A 17,139-nucleotide genomic window follows, 5' to 3' on the forward strand; every position below is an offset into this window, starting at 1 on the left:
AACAATTTCGATATCTCCCATAGGCTCAGAGATATCCTCGAAAAACTGATCTTGAAATGCAATCAGAAACGAAAAGGTAAAGCAATTCATCTTTTCAGCTGTTGGGAATCATGAAATTTTGCATAAATGAGGAAGAAATCAACTAATTTTTAAATTCTTTGTTTATTGAGAAATAGTTTAAGCTCATCATTAAAATTAATACACAACTGCTTATCTCCTAAACAAGGCATCCAGCACGTACGAAATTTCCCTCGAATTTCGTTAATCATATTAAAATCCCCCTCGTTGAATCGATCAATCTCATAAATTGAAATCCCCCAAAAACAATCATCAATTCTACTCTACAACTAATTTCGCATTCGATCCACACGCTGGGGAGGTATCACTTCTGACCTCACGGACTTTCTCAGCGAACCATTCATTTGCAATTCCTCAAAACCAGAGAAAGTCGAGTTGTTGTCGAGATCCCCTGTCACGCGCCTCAGTAACGTACAAATTCAATAATTTCTTTTTTCATTATCATTTCGGTGGATATTTACAAGTGAAAATAATTCGGGACTTTCGTAGTGAGTCGACCACTGATGAGACTCATTACCGAAAGGCACGAAAATGATTTCAGTGTTGAAGTGGTAAATCTTCGAGATCTTCGAAATGAAGGATTCACGATTAAACCTTTGCCTCGAATCCGTTAGCACGTTTCTAATTCTCGAGTTATCTGGGTGACTGTTGATTACATCCAAATAGATCTACATTTTTTTGGAAACTTCTAAAGAGATTTCGCGTACGAAAAAGTTTAATAGAAAAACTTTCTATTAACCTTCTATTAGTTTTTGGCAAATTCTTTTGGAATATTCCATAGAAAATTCTGTATAGAAAAAGTTGATAGAATTCAATTTTTTTATACAACTTATTCTATTAAGATATTTTCTACAGAATTCCGTTGGCTGAAATATTCCAAGTTTTCTTGTTTGACTTTCTTGACGAAAAGAAAAGAAAAATAAAATATTAGATATCATGAGATAGAATGAAGAATAGAATATTATAAAAATAGAAAAGAACAATAGAATGAAAAAAAATCGAGCCGAGGAAATTCTATAGAAAATATCTCAACAGACTAGGTTGTACAGAAGAATCTAATTTCATAGGCTTCTATAGAATATGTTCAACTGAACAATTCAGTAGAATTAGCCAAAAGCAAATAGAAAATTCAATAGAAATCCAACAGACTTATGAATTAAATTTTTCGTGCGTTTCCTCCAAACCCGTGGTCCCCGAGACCCTCTCCAGTCCCTAAAAGTGAAAATCGCCTCATCTCCTGGTACTTCTTCCCCCTCCCAACCTACCACTTCGCAACACTTCGCCCCCTCACTTCTTAACAGTGAACCCATCCCCAGTGGGATCAAGAAGCCAGGGATAGTTGTTGGGGCACTCCATGCAGGTGAAGAGTCGCAGAGTCTCCCCAGGAAGTTCCCTAGTAGTAAGAGGACAGGCATTAGGGAGCGAGCAGTACGGCTGTCCCTTCTCATCGCAAGTCTCCTTCCAGTCCTGGAAGTCCCTCAACCCTGACAGCTCCGTAGGTGTCTGCATCCACTTGATGACCTGTACCATCGTGACAAAGTAGACATCCCCTTTAGTCAGCATCTCGTCAATGAACTTGATGAGTTCGTCCCTGTACTCCTTCTTGCTCTTGAGCCACGACGCGTGGAAGTGGAGGCCGAGAGGAGCTTTGTTGCTGTTGTAGTGTCTGTTGAAGTTGTGCCTCAAGAGTCTCCCGAACTGCTCGCCAGTCTGAACGTTGGAGCACGAGTCCACCATGTGACAACCGGGCAGGGACTCGTCGAACGTCGGATCGTCACGACGATCGAGCTCATTCATCACCATTTCCCAGACGGGGTGTGACCTTGAGGGACAGTTGCCGCCGTTTCCGTTGCACTTGTGGGGCATCCTGAAGTAGAGAGTGTACGGCCAGATGGGGACGCGACCCAGGGAGGCGGTGATTGAGGCGTCGTACACGAAGAATTGGTCGGACATCATCTCGAATTGCTTGTTTCCACCGACCCTGAGGTACGGCGCTCGCATGCCGATGATCGAGCCGTCAGTGATGTTGGCGAATCTCTCGATTATCAGTCTGGCACCTGCCATCTCCGCTAGCCAGTCGTCGTAGGTCCCCTGGGTCCAGTACTGCGGATCGTCCTTGTGGGTCAGGGAGAAGACGCCCACCTCGTGACCCTTCCGGTGGAGATCCTGCACGGCTGAGTAGTTTGTGTACTTGTGGGAGACGAAGAAGGTACCGCGGATCTGGCAGCCGTTGGGGTTTATCCGCTGGCCGTTGAAGATGTCCTCGTAGAGGTCGATGTTGTCGACGTTCACGGCACCGTTGAACGTGATCGTGATCATCTGGGGGACCTGCGACGGCTCGATGCCACCGGGAATTCTGGTGCCGTCGGCGGAGCAGTAGCAGTCGGGGAGGACGCACTGGGTTGGGTCGCAGTCGGGGGCGCGGTTCGGGTCGGTCTCCACGGCTGGAAGATTAATGGAGGGGAATAATTAATGGCTCCATTGATGGATGATGCGAATGCGGAGGAGTTCGGCTCGGGTGGAGTTTTTTTGGTTGTTGCCGCCGGCGGTGCCCGTGGAATTCTGGTCGTTTAGGTTTTATTTCGTCGGAAATTATGGGAAAATACTCGACAGTTTTCTCAAGAAGGGGACAATATCGTGAAATTTTTTTAGAAAATGAATATCTGCGGAATTTGAGGGATGAAAAAATTTAATAGAAAAACATAGCGAATTCGCTAGATAATTTTAGTGGCTTTCTATTGAAGTTTCTGTCAGTTTTTGGCCGATTCTGTTGAAATGTTCAATGGAAAATATTTTGTAGAAAAAGTCAAAAGAATTCGATTTTTCTATGCAACTTGTTCTATTGAGATATTTTCTGTAGAATTTCCTCGGCTCAAATTTTCACTTTTTCCCATCAAGAAAATCCATCGGTTTTTTGATGGATTTTCTTGATGGGAAGAACAAAGAAATGGAATGAAAAAAACTTGGAAAATTTGTGCCGAGGAAATTCTATAGCCGAGGAAATATATGAAGAGAATAAGTAACATAGAAATTTCGAATTTGATTGACTTTGTCTATTGAATATTTTCTATTAGAATTTCAGTAGAATCGGCAAAAAACTAATAGAATATTTAATAGAAATTCAATAGAAATTTCTAACGAATTCGCTAGGTTTACCAATTAAATTTTTTCGTGCGTGTTACGCTTAACGCTAGTATGATGTCTGATGATTTTTTTTTCGTCATGAAAATCGGAACTGGGGCTTCAAAAAGACGTATTTTACGGCTAAAATAAAAACGTAAATTACGCCTAAACGAAGCGTCTTTCACGCTTTAATCCTTTAGGCGGATTTCACGCTTAAGAAATCGTAAATTACGATCTTAATAGAAACGTATTTTACGACTTACTTCTGCGCGATTTATAAAAAAAATAACGTATTTCCGTGTAAAATCACTGCTTCCGTATTGACCTTCACTTTTACTCGTCTGGGGATTGGCATTGGCCCGTCTCCAAACTCGTAAAAGTGAAAATCACTACGGAAAATTATCGTTCACGACTAGTGCCATGGGGTTTTTTTTACTCGCGAGGTTGGTCAGTCCTCACCTTCGGCTTGGACGCCATTTCTACGCAAGTAAAAAACCGCACGGCATTCGCCCTGAAATATTCTATTTTTTTCTTCGTCATTAATTACGGATAAGAAAACGTAAAATACGGAAAAATCATCGTAATTTGCAAATACGATACTGCAATTTACGGCGATCTTAAACATAATTTTTGCTCCAATTTCAACCGTAAAATACGCTTCAGAAAGCGTAAAAGACTTAATATAACATATTTAATTATTCAATTGCCATCGGCCAGTGAGCGATGGAATCGAACTTTGAGGGTAATACCGCCCGACTTGCGTCCAATACCGCCCACTGTTATAATTTTTCCTATTTTCATCCTTCGTTTCCATTCTTTGGCTCCATTTTGAGAAAGATTTCACGTGAATAATAATAAATTATCCTGAATTTACCCGATGTTCCGTGGCCACCGACTACCCCAAATAATCGAGCTGTTACTCGACCGACCTCTAGCTGCAGAGTCTAACTGTTAGACTCTAACAGACCTACATATAGAAACCCTGGGCGGAATTACCCTCAAACGCGGAGCCTGATAAAATAGCCAATAGTAACTGATGAAGATATTTTTCTGCTATCGAAAAGGTTGCAATGGATGTGGAAATGTATAACGAACATATATTTCCCACTCCATTCAATTATAGACCAACTGAAAATTTGAAAAATCTTAAATTCTGGGGTCGCAATATTTTACGAATTCGGTAGGAAATGATTTGGAGCTTTTAACGATGTTTCCACGGAAGAAAATTCAAAATTTCCATTGAAATTAGTTGTTGTTATCAAATATTTGCAATCCTGCAAATTCTGAGAAATACGAGTGGGCGGTGCAGGCACCAGTTACCCCACACGCACACATACGAACATCTAAAAATTGCATTGTCAAACTTTTCGGATCACAACGGGTCGATATAACAAAAAGTCCAAATTTTAAATTCGAACTATTGCAAAGCTTCCATTAGGAAGCAGAAAAATCGCTCCTTCTTCAAAAAATAAAATACTTACTGCAAGCGTTCTCATCAGACTCATCCTTACAGTCTGGTTTTCCATTACAGAAGAGTTCCTTCTCAATACAGTCTCCATTACCACAGGACAATTTGCCCTCAGGACAAATGGGCTCATCTGTCTTGAGAATTGGAAGTACCTTACGTGGCTCTGTAATTCCCCAAGAAAGTTGTTTACACGATTAAAAATATCAATCAACAATTAACTACGACCAAAGTTGAATTCAAGGCCCAACTCCATACGCCTCTTGCCCCTTGTGTGATACAATCTACGTCAAAATGTGTATTTTTTTAGTGAACTGTTTTGTCAATCGTCAAAATGTCGGTTTGAATTTAATTCATCAACAAATTAATCAGCTAATTTTTATATCAGTAACAATGCTCCTGTTGAATGGAGATATGATTAATCCGACGAGTTGTGACGCATTCGGGTACTACAATTATTCGGCTCACGACGACGCACGCGTCTAAATAATTATAGAATATTATCTTCATTATTCAATTATTTATCAAAGAAAGACGCAATTTAAGGAGCTCTTTTTAATTGCGTTTCACTCCCACTCACCGTTACAACATTTTTACTCAATTTCAATGATTATTTGCTGTTTCATGATTATTAATTAATCATCTTTCGTAACACAAAGTGAAGATAAACAGAGAGCATTAAAAAAAATAATAGCAGCTGGCAAAAATAGTCTTGGCAACGACTCGAGTCTTTACGAGTGTTTATTTTTTGTTTTAATTATTAGGTAAATAATAAGAGAGTAGAGAGATATGCAGATGTATTCACATTTTTTTGAGATCATTCGATTTATTGTTCATTAAAGAGAAGTCGAATAATTTATTAAAATCAATGTAAATCATTTATATCAGTGTGGTGTGTGTTAGTTGAGAGATTGTGAGAGATTACTTCAATTATTCAAAATAAAGAAGCGTTTGAAGTGAAGAGAGAAGCTGAAGGATTGCTTTGAGAGTCTCTTTGCTTTTCTAGAGCGAAAATGAAGGGAAAATTGAGGTGTCTGAGTAGCTTGAGGGAGAAGTGAAAAATTACTCTTCAGAAGGTAAGTAAATTAAATTCGTAAAGAAATTTTATACAATATTCAGGGGTGAAATGAAATGGAACAAGAGTAACCGTTTTTACTCGTTTAAAAAGTAATTTGTTTGATAACTTTGTTTTAGAATTTATAGAACATGTTTTCTCTCCTTTTTTTATAGAAAACTTGAAAATCAATTGATTTTTTTATGAATGTAAAAAATATCGAGAGACATTCTTGGGAATTGAATTGACTTTCATTTTCCTGTGCAATTTATTCTATTGAGATTTTTGTGTCTGTGTCAACATGAATTTTTAAAACTTTAGTTTTTTTCTACTGCATTTTTCTTCTCGTTGAAGAATTCAAGCAAAAGAAGTTGAAGTATTTAGGTCGATCAATGACAATGTATCGATTTGTTCCATAAAATATTCGATAGAAAAACGCGAAAAAAATGCGGATTTATTAAAATGAATTGGTGAAAAATGGATAGAATCAATGAATACAAATTCAATAGAATTTTCTAGCGAATACAATAGGTTTCTCCACAAAATTTTTTTGTCCATGTAATTATCTATAAAAAAGATTCTCATTTGATGAGATAATGTATAATTACTGAAAATGTTTTATACTTTCCTTCAAAATTAATCGAACTAAAGTGAAAATAAAGGATAAAAGGCATTGAAAGTATGAAACAAGTAATTCTATAGTGAACGAAATGGCTAACAAGTTTCTCAAGGTATATCCCTAGAAAACAGGTTTTTCTTGAGATTGTCCTGATGTTTTTCATAGATAAAGTTTGTAATATTTCCCAGCTGTTGCAAAAAATTCAAACTAGCTAAACTACACAGTTTAGGAGATAATAAATAACGAAATGCGGACTGAGATTTGATTGATCAATTCCAAGTATGGCGAATTCTTTGTAAAATTTTATAGGACATACGTTCAAACAATTAATTAACAATTAATTAACAAATAATTTCTTATTTGATTAAAACCGTTATAATCGACTTTATAAACAACATATGAGGATAGAAAAAGTCAATAACTTATGAGAATGCGATAAATTAAGTCATTCAGAATTTTTTTCGGAATTCTACTCACGTATGAAATTATTTCATAGAAAAACCTAGCTAATTCGCTAGACAGTCCTGTTGAATTTCTATTATACTTTCCATTAGTTTTCGGCCGATTCTATTGAAATGTTCAATGAGAAATATTCTATAAAAAAAATAATAGTCAATAGAATTCAATTTTTCAATTTTTCAAATTTCTTCGGCTCAAATTTTCCAGGTTTTTTTGTTTGATCTTCTTGATGAAAAGAGAAGAAAAATAGAACGAAAAAAACTTCGAAAACTTGAGCTGAGGAAATTGTATAAAAAAATCTTAATAGAATAAGTTGTATAAAAAAATCGAATTCTAGGGGAGGATGGGGCAAAACGGTCCCCCTTCAATCGTCAATATTTTCCGATTCAATAATCCGATTGGGATGAGTTAGAGCTCGTTTTGAAGAATGAAAAATTATCTTCAAAATGAAGTTGAAACAGGGAATTTTCACAATGTCATTCACAAATTATTGACAATTGAAGGGGGGCCGTTTTGCCGCACCCTCCCCTATTAACTTTTTCTAATAGAAAGTTCAATAGAAATTCAATCGAATTGTCTAGTGAATTCCCTAGTCCGTATATTAAATTTTTTCGAGCGCATTGACTTGGGGTATACTTGGGGTATACCTTGTATTCACCAGAATTAATAAATTCATACCCGAAAATATAAAACGAAGGGGAAAAACTATGGAAATTGAAAGCTCATCACGAGTGAAATGAGGACATCGTGAAAGCGTTTGGGGTCACGGAGTGAGAATTTAGTATCTAGAAAGCGAAAGAGCTCAAGAGAGGCAGGCGTAAGCAGTTGGCGATATCTGTACAAAACGAGGGAAAAGTCGAGCGGCCTTGCTTGTCGATTAATTAAATTGAATATAAACTATTGGTGAATCGATCCTTTAATATCGATTTCCCAGTGCCTCTCCTTTATTTTATATCACGGTGTAATAATAACCATAATTACGAGCTACAAAGTGGATGACCGTGGCCGCTCGATTGATCCCGATTGTTTTCAGTAGAGAGAGACCAATGAAAGTGAATAAAAATACAAGTTAATGATTTGAAGAGTTTCTTCAAAGTGCGTCGATTTTTTTGCGTGCTACGGCGCGAGTCTACGAGCATTACCGGGGATTCGTTAAATTCCTTCGAGTGGATGATAATATTTTACAATTTTCTCGGAGGAATTTTTACATTAAAAAATGTTTTTTTAATTGCACAAATGGATTAAATGAAGATATAAAAAGTAACTCTGTGGATATGGATTTAGAAAAAAATTCATGAGACATTCTTTGTGGGGTTTTTATGTACATCAGAATAGGTCTCTTGACGTTTTTTCCATGAATTTATTATCAATTTCTGAGATAATATACTCCAGAATGTGCAAATCGTGTAAAAAAGATGAAAAAATTAATGATAAATTTTTTTGTCTCACAGAGCAAATCAAATAATTTGTGTTTAATGCATCACGTATGGAAAAATTTCATGGAACAATCTAGCGCTTTCTCAAAGGAATTTTATTCAAATTCTATTTTAGAAAAATTCTATTCGTTTTTTGCGTTAATTCGATTAAAAATTCCGAAACTTCCTCTGTATTTTAAATGTATATTTGTTCATAGAAAAAAGTTGATCGATATTGATTTTTCAATATAATTTATTCTGTTGAGATTTTTTTTGTAAGAATTCGGGGGGATGAATTTTCTAATTTGTTGTCTGGATTTCATTATGAAAAATCAAATCCTTTCTTCTATCAAATATTTTGCAATAAAATTACTTGTTACGCGGTAAAACAATTCAAGTCGATTTTGGCCATTAATCCGTTTTCAGGAATAACTCGGAATCTAAGGCGAATAGCAAAATTTTCGTTAAAATCTTTGTTGTAGAGTGAATTGGAAATTACAAAAAAGGCAATTACAAAAATTTCGCTATCACCCTTAGATTCGAAGATATTCCGTAAAAACTCAACTAAAAGCGTATTTGACTTGAATCGTTTTACCGCTTCGATACTGAAATGTCCGGGAAAGACAACTAGAATTATTGAACAGAATTTTAATACAAATTCAATATAATTTCTCCGAGAAAGCGCTAGGTTCTTCTATCAAATTTTTTCATGCCTGATATAATATTTAAAAAACATTTTTTAAAGTGCAAAATTAACGATAATCCGGCGCATTATATTGATTTCCCCGTTTAAACGTCACTTACTCTCGAGCTTGTCACAGTTATGGACCTTGCCCTTCCAGTCGCAGGTCTGTTTGTCCAAATCAAAGGCCAATCCATGGGGACACGTGATTTGCTTCAGTCCAGATCTTGTACACCTGAGGGGTCAGAACGGAGGGGACTTTGAGTTCAACTTAATTTTATTAACAAACGTATCTTACTCTCAAGTTGTTCGCAATTCTTGACGTTAGTCTTCCAATCGCAGGTTTGTCGCTCGATGTCAAATGCCAAACCAGTTGGACACTTGACAGAGGCCAATCGGGTTACGCCAATCTCAGTAGCTTTGTCGCATCTGATTATATTCGAGAAAAGAGAAAGAATGGTGATGTTGTTTACGTTGTTTCTCGATCCTTCGACGGGGCAATTATGGGGTGGAGTGGGCAATTCTAGCACTGGCTCGAATGATCGTTGAATCAACAAGTCACGGACTTGTTGGAATGTTAGTGTCTGACAGAAAGTATCATCTTGGGGGAATACTTAATTTATTTACTTTCGGGGACTTGGTGTCCTTGAACATTGTGAAAGTGGATTATTATTGTTTCAGTTCACATTTTAATTCGTGGAGTGAAGTTTAAGTGGACAAAATGATACTGACTCTCGTGACCCGCATTATACGCCTCGTCACCCTTATTTTGCCCCACCATTTCTGACCCTTAATTTTGGAGTCTTATTTTCGAGTACCAAATTTGCATCACCCGAAGTCGATTTGGATTTTTATAATACGGAGATATATAGAGACCCTTATTTTGACCCTCGTGACTGTTAGTTTCTGACCTCCATGACCCTTAAGCTGACCTTTGTAACGTTTAATCCAACCCATGTGACCCTTATTAGGATCCTTGATCTGACTCTCATTATAACTCTGGTGATCCTTAATCTATTCCTTGTTGAGCTTATTCTGACCCTCGTGATTTATTATGGCAAAAGTCGATTTGAATTTTTATAATATAAAGAGATTAGCTATTGATGACATTTTTTGCATGGCTAGGGTTCTTGAAATATAAAATGATTGTTACACCTTTGAGTGATGATTTCAGACAGAGATTTGCCGAAATTGTGTTTGGGAATAAGAAAGAAATCTTGATGAAAGTAATGAATAAGAAAGATGTTTTCTTTGAGGAACTTTTCGATCTACAAAAGAGATTTTTTTATGTTTGGTTGTGAAGCTGCGAGTCTAAGAGATATGTACAGTGGGTTCTGTTATTTACAGGGGAATATCAAAAGATCTTTTTTGAAGTTGAGAAAATTCCTCGTGAGAAATCTCTTTTTTAAAATTTCTTCTGAATCAACTCACTAGTAACGGAATTCTCAATTATTGGTTTTCTGGATAAGGCAAAATATCAGAATTGTTCACTGAAGTATTTTTTGCCAATAACGGGATCATTGATGATTAAACAATTTAGCTAATTGATAACTATCGAGAATAGTCACACGGAGATCTCTATTGAAGTCGATTTTTCATTTGATTACAGAAAAATACTTATTGGTTATTGATGGCATTTTTTGTAGTCCCTAGGGCCTGAGAAAAATCAATCGTCATACCCATATGCCCTTTCAATAATAAGCAATGATTATTATTTCAGGCAGAAATTAGCGTAAATTATGTCTGTGAGGAAGCGAAAAACATTAAATAAATTAGTAACAGATTGTTCTCTTGAAAAGAGATTGTTCGATATTTTCGCGGAGCTTTCGAGTCGGCGAGATGTTTCCAGAATAATCTGTTATTGACAGAAGAAACCCCACACTGTTAAAAAAATTTGTTTCAATTTTCCGTGCCAAATTCTGGAAATTTTTATCGTGTCCAAGTTCCACTGAAATGTCAGGAAATCTTGTCATTGAAAAATCAAATATTCCATTCATTTCCTGTTCAAATGATTTGAAACTCGATAAAATACTTGATTTTTTAGTTCAATTATTCTGTAAAAATTCACAAAAATCAGGAAAATTGAAGGAAAAATTGAACATTTATGTCATTTTGTTTCTGAGTATTTATGTTCCACTGAAGATTCAAGCCAGTTGTGAAATTTCAATCTCACTCGAACTGAAAACTCATGAATTTCCTCGAATTCTACCTAGAACTTGATGTTTTTTCTAAAAAGTCCCACATCCTTTTTTTTAATCGAGTATTTTCGCCTCTGGGGGCTTATTCTCAACTTGTTTTACCGAACGGACCATAAAATATCCTCCACAAACGGGTATTTTTTCTGTATCATCTCCGGGCTATCTGCTCGATCAAATCTTGCAATTAATTAATTAACAACACATCACATATTAAAAAATTCGGAGGCACACGGATTCGAACTCAGGTGGGGTATGATCCCACATCTTCAGGTATTTTTCATTGAACTCCATTTCGCTCCACGATTACCTTCCGTACAGTAAAATTCGCCACAATTTTCTAGGTAATTTTTATCCGGCTTTTCTCTCCATGAGAAAAGAATTGAATTCTGCCAATCAAATTTGTTTCAGACAAGAAGTTACAGTGAAATTTTGTATGGAAAGTACGGGCATTTATTTGTCTGAAACAAATTTGTTGGGTAGAATTATATTTAGTTCTCACTGCAGAATAAAAAAGCCTCTTTCACTCATAAATATTCCCGGCAGCGACCGCCCATTAATTAAAAATCAATCAATTCCTCGGAAGTCCACATGACTCCGTCAATCACCGGTTTTACAGTTACCCAGAAGGTGTGGAGACCTCGACTTACCGTTGCCACGATCGACACAATAATCAATACGAGTTCTCAACTAATGAATAATCCCACTGAATCGATTGCCAATAATTCACCGAGGGGAAAAAATTAATTAAATAAATTGCCGAGTTATATAAGAAGAGTTATGTAGCTCACCTCACGACGTCCCTGCAGTCGCCATCGACACTGAGACGGAAGTATTCATCACCAGGCCTGTCCTGGCACAGCTCCTCAGCATTAGGACCAGGCCCGTCCTCTCCCTCATCATCTTGCGCTCTCACCGTAACTGCGAAATACCAATTATTACGACATCAGCAATCAGTTTGAAATATTACCATTGTTACTTTTACTATTTTTTTTATTCCGGAATGATAAACGTTTGAGCAATTCAGTTTGACTTTTTCGTTATTTCACATCACGACAAATGTTTGAATTTTTTTCATTGAGAAAAGTGGTGGCACGGGGGGAGAAGGGTCAAAGAACTCCGGTGAAGTAGAAAGTCTTGGAAATGTCAGGGCGACACTGCGGTAGGGGAAAGCAACGGTGGCTATACGGAGGCGGATTTTAAAACGATTATTCCGATGAGTATGTCGATTTTTAGGCGATTATTCTTGGTGACCTGGTGTGGTCTTCGATTTGACTTCTGTTGGGGATTAGGTAGAGTGAGATTATTTTGAAAATGAGAATTTCGAGGACTAGAACAGAAGTTTATTCACTTTTTTGGGGAAAATCACTAACTTTGAACATATTTGCACGTAAATACGTGTCACATTTAACTTTAAAAATTGTTTTCGTTGATTGTTTACACTGATAGATTGATTCATTTATTCCAAACGAGATTCGTTAGCTATTAAGAAATGGTGGAGTTGAATATGATCAAATGAATATTCGTTAATAGTTAACGAATGATTCAGTTGAAAGGCGAAAATCGAGTCAAACAAGCCTCCTCAAATATACATTTGTTAAATATTAACGAATGAAGATTTGGTGAGACCGAATAGACCCTCATCTCTAACCAAATCCACTCGTTAACAATAACTAATCCTTTCTATCAGCGTAAGCACCTCGATCGTGTTTTAGAAAATGTAGAAGGGTTTTGTAAATGTATGTCAGGGAACATTTCTAAAATGCACTAGTTTCACGTGATTTTTCCAGTAGTTTCTCGTTGATATATTAATTGTTGCGGTAGTTAACGGATTTAAAGGAACGTCCGGAAACATTTTTTGAAGTCCATGAAAAAAGCAGAGCAAAAAAACTCTTGGAAAAACTGTCGGAGACAGTTTTTGTAGAGAATTTCACGGGCTAGAAAAGAAGTTTTCTCACTTTTTTAGGGAAATCCAATAACTTTCGACATATGTACACGTGAATGTTCACTTTAAAAAAATCTGTTGTTTATTGCTCAATTATTTCGATCATGTTTTAGGAAATTTAGAAGAAAATATTTGGACAAGATCTTTTTTTAGTTTATGAAATGTAACTGAGAGGTTTTGTAAGAATATGCCAGGGAAAATTCTAGAAGGCACTAGTTTTGCAGCTGTTCGTATTATGCGCACATGATTCTTCCTGAAATGTCCTGAGATTTTTTAAAGTTCTTAAAAAGGCAGAGGTATTCTCCTTGTAAAGAATTTCGTAGGCTGCGAAAGGAGTTTGTTCACTTTTTTGGGAAATTCCACCAAATTCCGACACATTTAACCTGAATATTCGGCTTAAAAAAATGGTCATCATTAATCGTTTAATTATCTCGCTCATGTTTTAGAAAATGTAGAAAAAATTTGTGTCCAGGAAGATTTTTTCAGTTTTTTGTCCGGACGGATTATCTTGGAAATTGACGGATGCAAGAGAAAATACCCAGAAGTATTTTAAAGTCCTTGAAAAAAGCAAATAAAAAAACTTTATCATCCCTCAATTTTAGTAATTGTATGACGCATTGGCTTTGATGAAATTTTCAATAAAACGCCTGTAGAAAATGCAAAAATCGAGGAAAAATGACGAAATTCCTGAAAGGATTACAGTTTCCCACCATCTGTAATTTTTTCTGACTTTTTTTATAATAAATTCCCTGGAAAAAACCCTTTTTTGTGGTTTCTCTCCTAAAAAAATTCTTGAAAGCCCAAAGCACTGCACGATTAATAAAATTAAATTTAACTTTCAACAGATTTTTCTCTCTGTAAACCAATTCCCCAGATATTTTCAAATAAATTGATATCTTTTTACGTATTCACCACGCACTTTAGTTAATGGAAATATCCCGAGGTTTTCCCCCATTTGTATCCTCATTTCCCATTGAAACGGAAACAATTAACGTCAACGTCACCAGCACGCATGTCCGACATTTCTCGCGGCAAATTCATTGTACGAATTTTTAAAACGAAGTTTGATTCAACAAAAGGTAACAATTACGCTGAAGGATTTAAAATGGATTCACATCAGGGGAAATCTATTCAAGAGCGAGTAATGAGAATGGAGTACTCACCGGCAAGTAGAGTAAGGCATCCTAGTAGAAATATAAACTTTGGCGACATGATCGTCGTCAGCGGGACTGAAAACGTCTGGACAAGCCGCGCCCTCTCGCCCCTCTATATGTGGACCACCACTCCTTCCCTTCTTCTTGTCCAGGACTTTCACCTTCCGTACGGTGCTGCCACCATCATCACAAAAAACATCATAATTCGTTTTTGAGATTTGTATCAGTCTTCAATCATTTTGTTCTAAAAAAAATGAATTCTAATTGGAAAATAATTTTTCTCATTTCGTAACTGTGTTTTTTAAAACGTGAGGTACGCCCAGATTTTTCTAGATTTGTCGCGGGGAGAGAGATTGTTCTTGAAGGAGTTCTCACTTTTTTTAGCCGATTTTCGTTGCGGGTTTTTTCGTCTGACGTGATTCTAGCTGAAACTACTTGGGGGAATCTGTCGAAGGCGCTTTTTTGACTCGGAGAGACAATAGTTATGATTTTCAGGAATATTTCACTGATTCAGAACGAAAAACCTCGCGAATTTGGTTTTTCGATACTTTTTATTCTATTGCACTATTTTCTATAGAATTTGCTCGGCTCAAATTTTCTCGTTTGATATTTGACGTTTTTTCGTTTGATGTTCTTGATGAAAAGAAAAGAAAAGAAAAATGGAATGAAAAGACTTAGGAAATGTGAGCCGAGGAAATTCTATAGAAAATATCTCAATAGAATAAGTTGTATTGAAAAATCGAATTCTATTGACTCTTTTGCAGAATATTTTCTATGAAATATTTCAATCGAATCGGCCAAAAACCAATAAAAAGTTCAATGAAAATCCGATAGAATTGTCTAGTGAATTCGCTATGTGTTTCTATTAAATTTTTTCGTGCGTGAAGACTGATTTTTAAAAATCCGTCACGAATTTTTGGTGATACTGGACACTAATCAGAGTAACCCTAATAATCAGTGATTTTTATCACTGGTATTTAGTGATACATTCCTAGAAATTCGAGATAGGTTATTCACCCAAACCATTTGGTTTAATTCTGATAAAAAAAATTACAAAATTACAAAAATATACATATGTACAAATAACATGTTTACACAGCTCTTCTTCAAGTTCTTAATTGTGACAATTACACAGAACACTCAAATATTTAATCCAGAGGAAGTCAAGAAGGAATCAATATGTAAGAAATCCGTTGTATTTGAAGATTTCAAAAAGGCACTGATTTCATAAGGTGAAGAACAGCCCTCACTCCGTAAATAAATGACGATGTCATTAAAAATTAGTGACAGATTCACTCAATTTCAGAATGTCGCACTCGCGAATTTCAAAATCGTCAATCCTCGTCAAAAGTCGGGATTAGATTTCGAAAAAATTAAGAATGCACTAATGGAAAAGGTGGAACGATTTAGTTGCTGTCAACGAGGCGCTCAACTATTAATGCCACTTGCGTTAATAGTTAAAAAGCCTTGAAAATCAGTGACATGTCCCTGAAAATCAAAACTTTTTTCTCTCCGTGGTAGAGAATGCTTAGAAAGTGAGGAGTATAAGATGAGCACACGATCGTATTTCGGATGTTGGAACATACCGATGTTGATATTAAGGTTCGTGTTATCGTCATTCGTAATGCAGTGTTGGGAAACAATCATGAAATTTCAAATTCTAAATTCTAAATTTTCGAAGCAGAAGGAAGACGAGAATTCCGCAACTTGTCCGAAGACATGAATATTTAGTACCAAATCACGTTGAATTTCTAATTACTTGAAAATTCATGAGTATATTTATTTACCTGATTCCCTGATTTGTATTCGTATTCGTGGAGTAATTGAACTGAAATTTAGTTTACATTCATTTCCACATCAAATTGTGAACTTTTAATGACGTAATCCCTTGAAATTTTAGTGGAACTGTTACTTTATAAAAACTTCTCAAAAAGGGAATCAGATATTTGAACCAAGATAATATGACAGTTCAGCTGTTGATTCATATTTAATATTACTAAAAATATTGAATTGAATATTAAATTTTTTCAAACGTGTAAAATTGAGATTCTACACTGATAGAAAAGGTGGAACGTTTTAGTTGCTGTTAACGAGGCTGCTTAACTATTAATGCCATTCGTTAACTGTGAACGAATTGTGTTAATTGTTAAGAAGTCTCGTTAATAGTATCGTTAATAGTAACTAAATCGTTCTATCATTGTGTGAAACTTCCATAATTTTCTAGATTTGGAAAAGACAGAATAGGAAGAATAGGAAGAAAACAGAAAGAAAGATTGGTCTGTTCAGGTTCTAATGACTCATTTTTCTTCAGAATTGAGAAATCAATCCTCGCAATTAAGGATCAATCCTCGCAATTTTACCTCCACATTGCATCGATGAAAGATCACGTTAATATTCATTCTTTTAATAGGTCACCGAGCGATTATTAACCCGTCGATCATCCTCGGCCAGTAATCGACATACTCGTCTCGCCACAATCGCCAGCAGGGACTAATGAAATCGAGAGAACCTTTATAGAAATTATCACGTCATCCGCGATGTCAATAGCAGCATCAACTCCATTAGAAGTTTTTCATATCGAAATAAACTGCATTATAATACTGATTATCCCCATTACCCTTCCGACCAATAGAATGGGGATAAATAAATGGATAAATAGAATTACCCGGGAGAGTATCTCAAATTTATCCCAGGAACAAAAAATAAAATTTAATCTCGAGGTTAAATCAGTGTTAATTTAAACGGGGCTACAGGATAAATAAAAAATTATTCTTCGGGTCAAATAATGAAAAATTCTGACTTCTACGATATAATTGACCTCGAGGATTAATTTTACATTTTACATTTTTAATTGTATCTGGGGTTTATTTGAATAACAGGGCTTGGTGCAACCGGGCCTAAATAGAAATGAATTTGAAAATTCTGTTCATAATCTCAACGTTATTCGAAG

General features: G+C 36.0%; 1 protein-coding gene across 1 annotated transcript; it reads right to left on the minus strand.

The window, feature by feature from the left end:
- Positions 1–1,040: 1,040 nt before the first annotated feature.
- Positions 1,041–14,279, minus strand: LOC107048570. Its single transcript, XM_015271796.2, has 5 exons — positions 14,199–14,279; positions 11,882–12,011; positions 9,194–9,324; positions 4,683–4,832; positions 1,041–2,522 (listed from the first exon to the last, which is right to left on the minus strand). The coding sequence occupies exons 1-5, from the start codon at positions 14,245–14,247 to the stop codon at positions 1,366–1,368; spliced, it is 1,617 nt and encodes a 538-aa protein (XP_015127282.1). The 5' UTR covers positions 14,248–14,279; the 3' UTR covers positions 1,041–1,365.
- Positions 14,280–17,139: the final 2,860 nt, after the last annotated feature.

The sequence above is a fragment of the Diachasma alloeum genome, unplaced genomic scaffold (genome assembly GCF_001412515.2).
Source record: "Diachasma alloeum isolate Michigan unplaced genomic scaffold, Dall2.0 Dall_scaffold_00195, whole genome shotgun sequence".
In the NCBI taxonomy this organism is placed as follows: domain Eukaryota; kingdom Metazoa; phylum Arthropoda; class Insecta; order Hymenoptera; family Braconidae; genus Diachasma; species Diachasma alloeum.

Coding starts and splice junctions, on each gene's coding strand:
- LOC107048570 (XM_015271796.2), bottom strand. CDS start 14,247: ATGTCGCCAAAGTTTATATTTCTACTAGGATGCCTTACTCTACTTGCC. Junction 4,833..9,193: donor GAATTGCGAACAACTTGAGA/GTAAGATACGTT, acceptor GGGGAATTACAG/AGCCACGTAAGGTACTTCCA. Junction 2,523..4,682: donor GTCTGATGAGAACGCTTGCA/GTAAGTATTTTA, acceptor TTAATCTTCCAG/CCGTGGAGACCGACCCGAAC.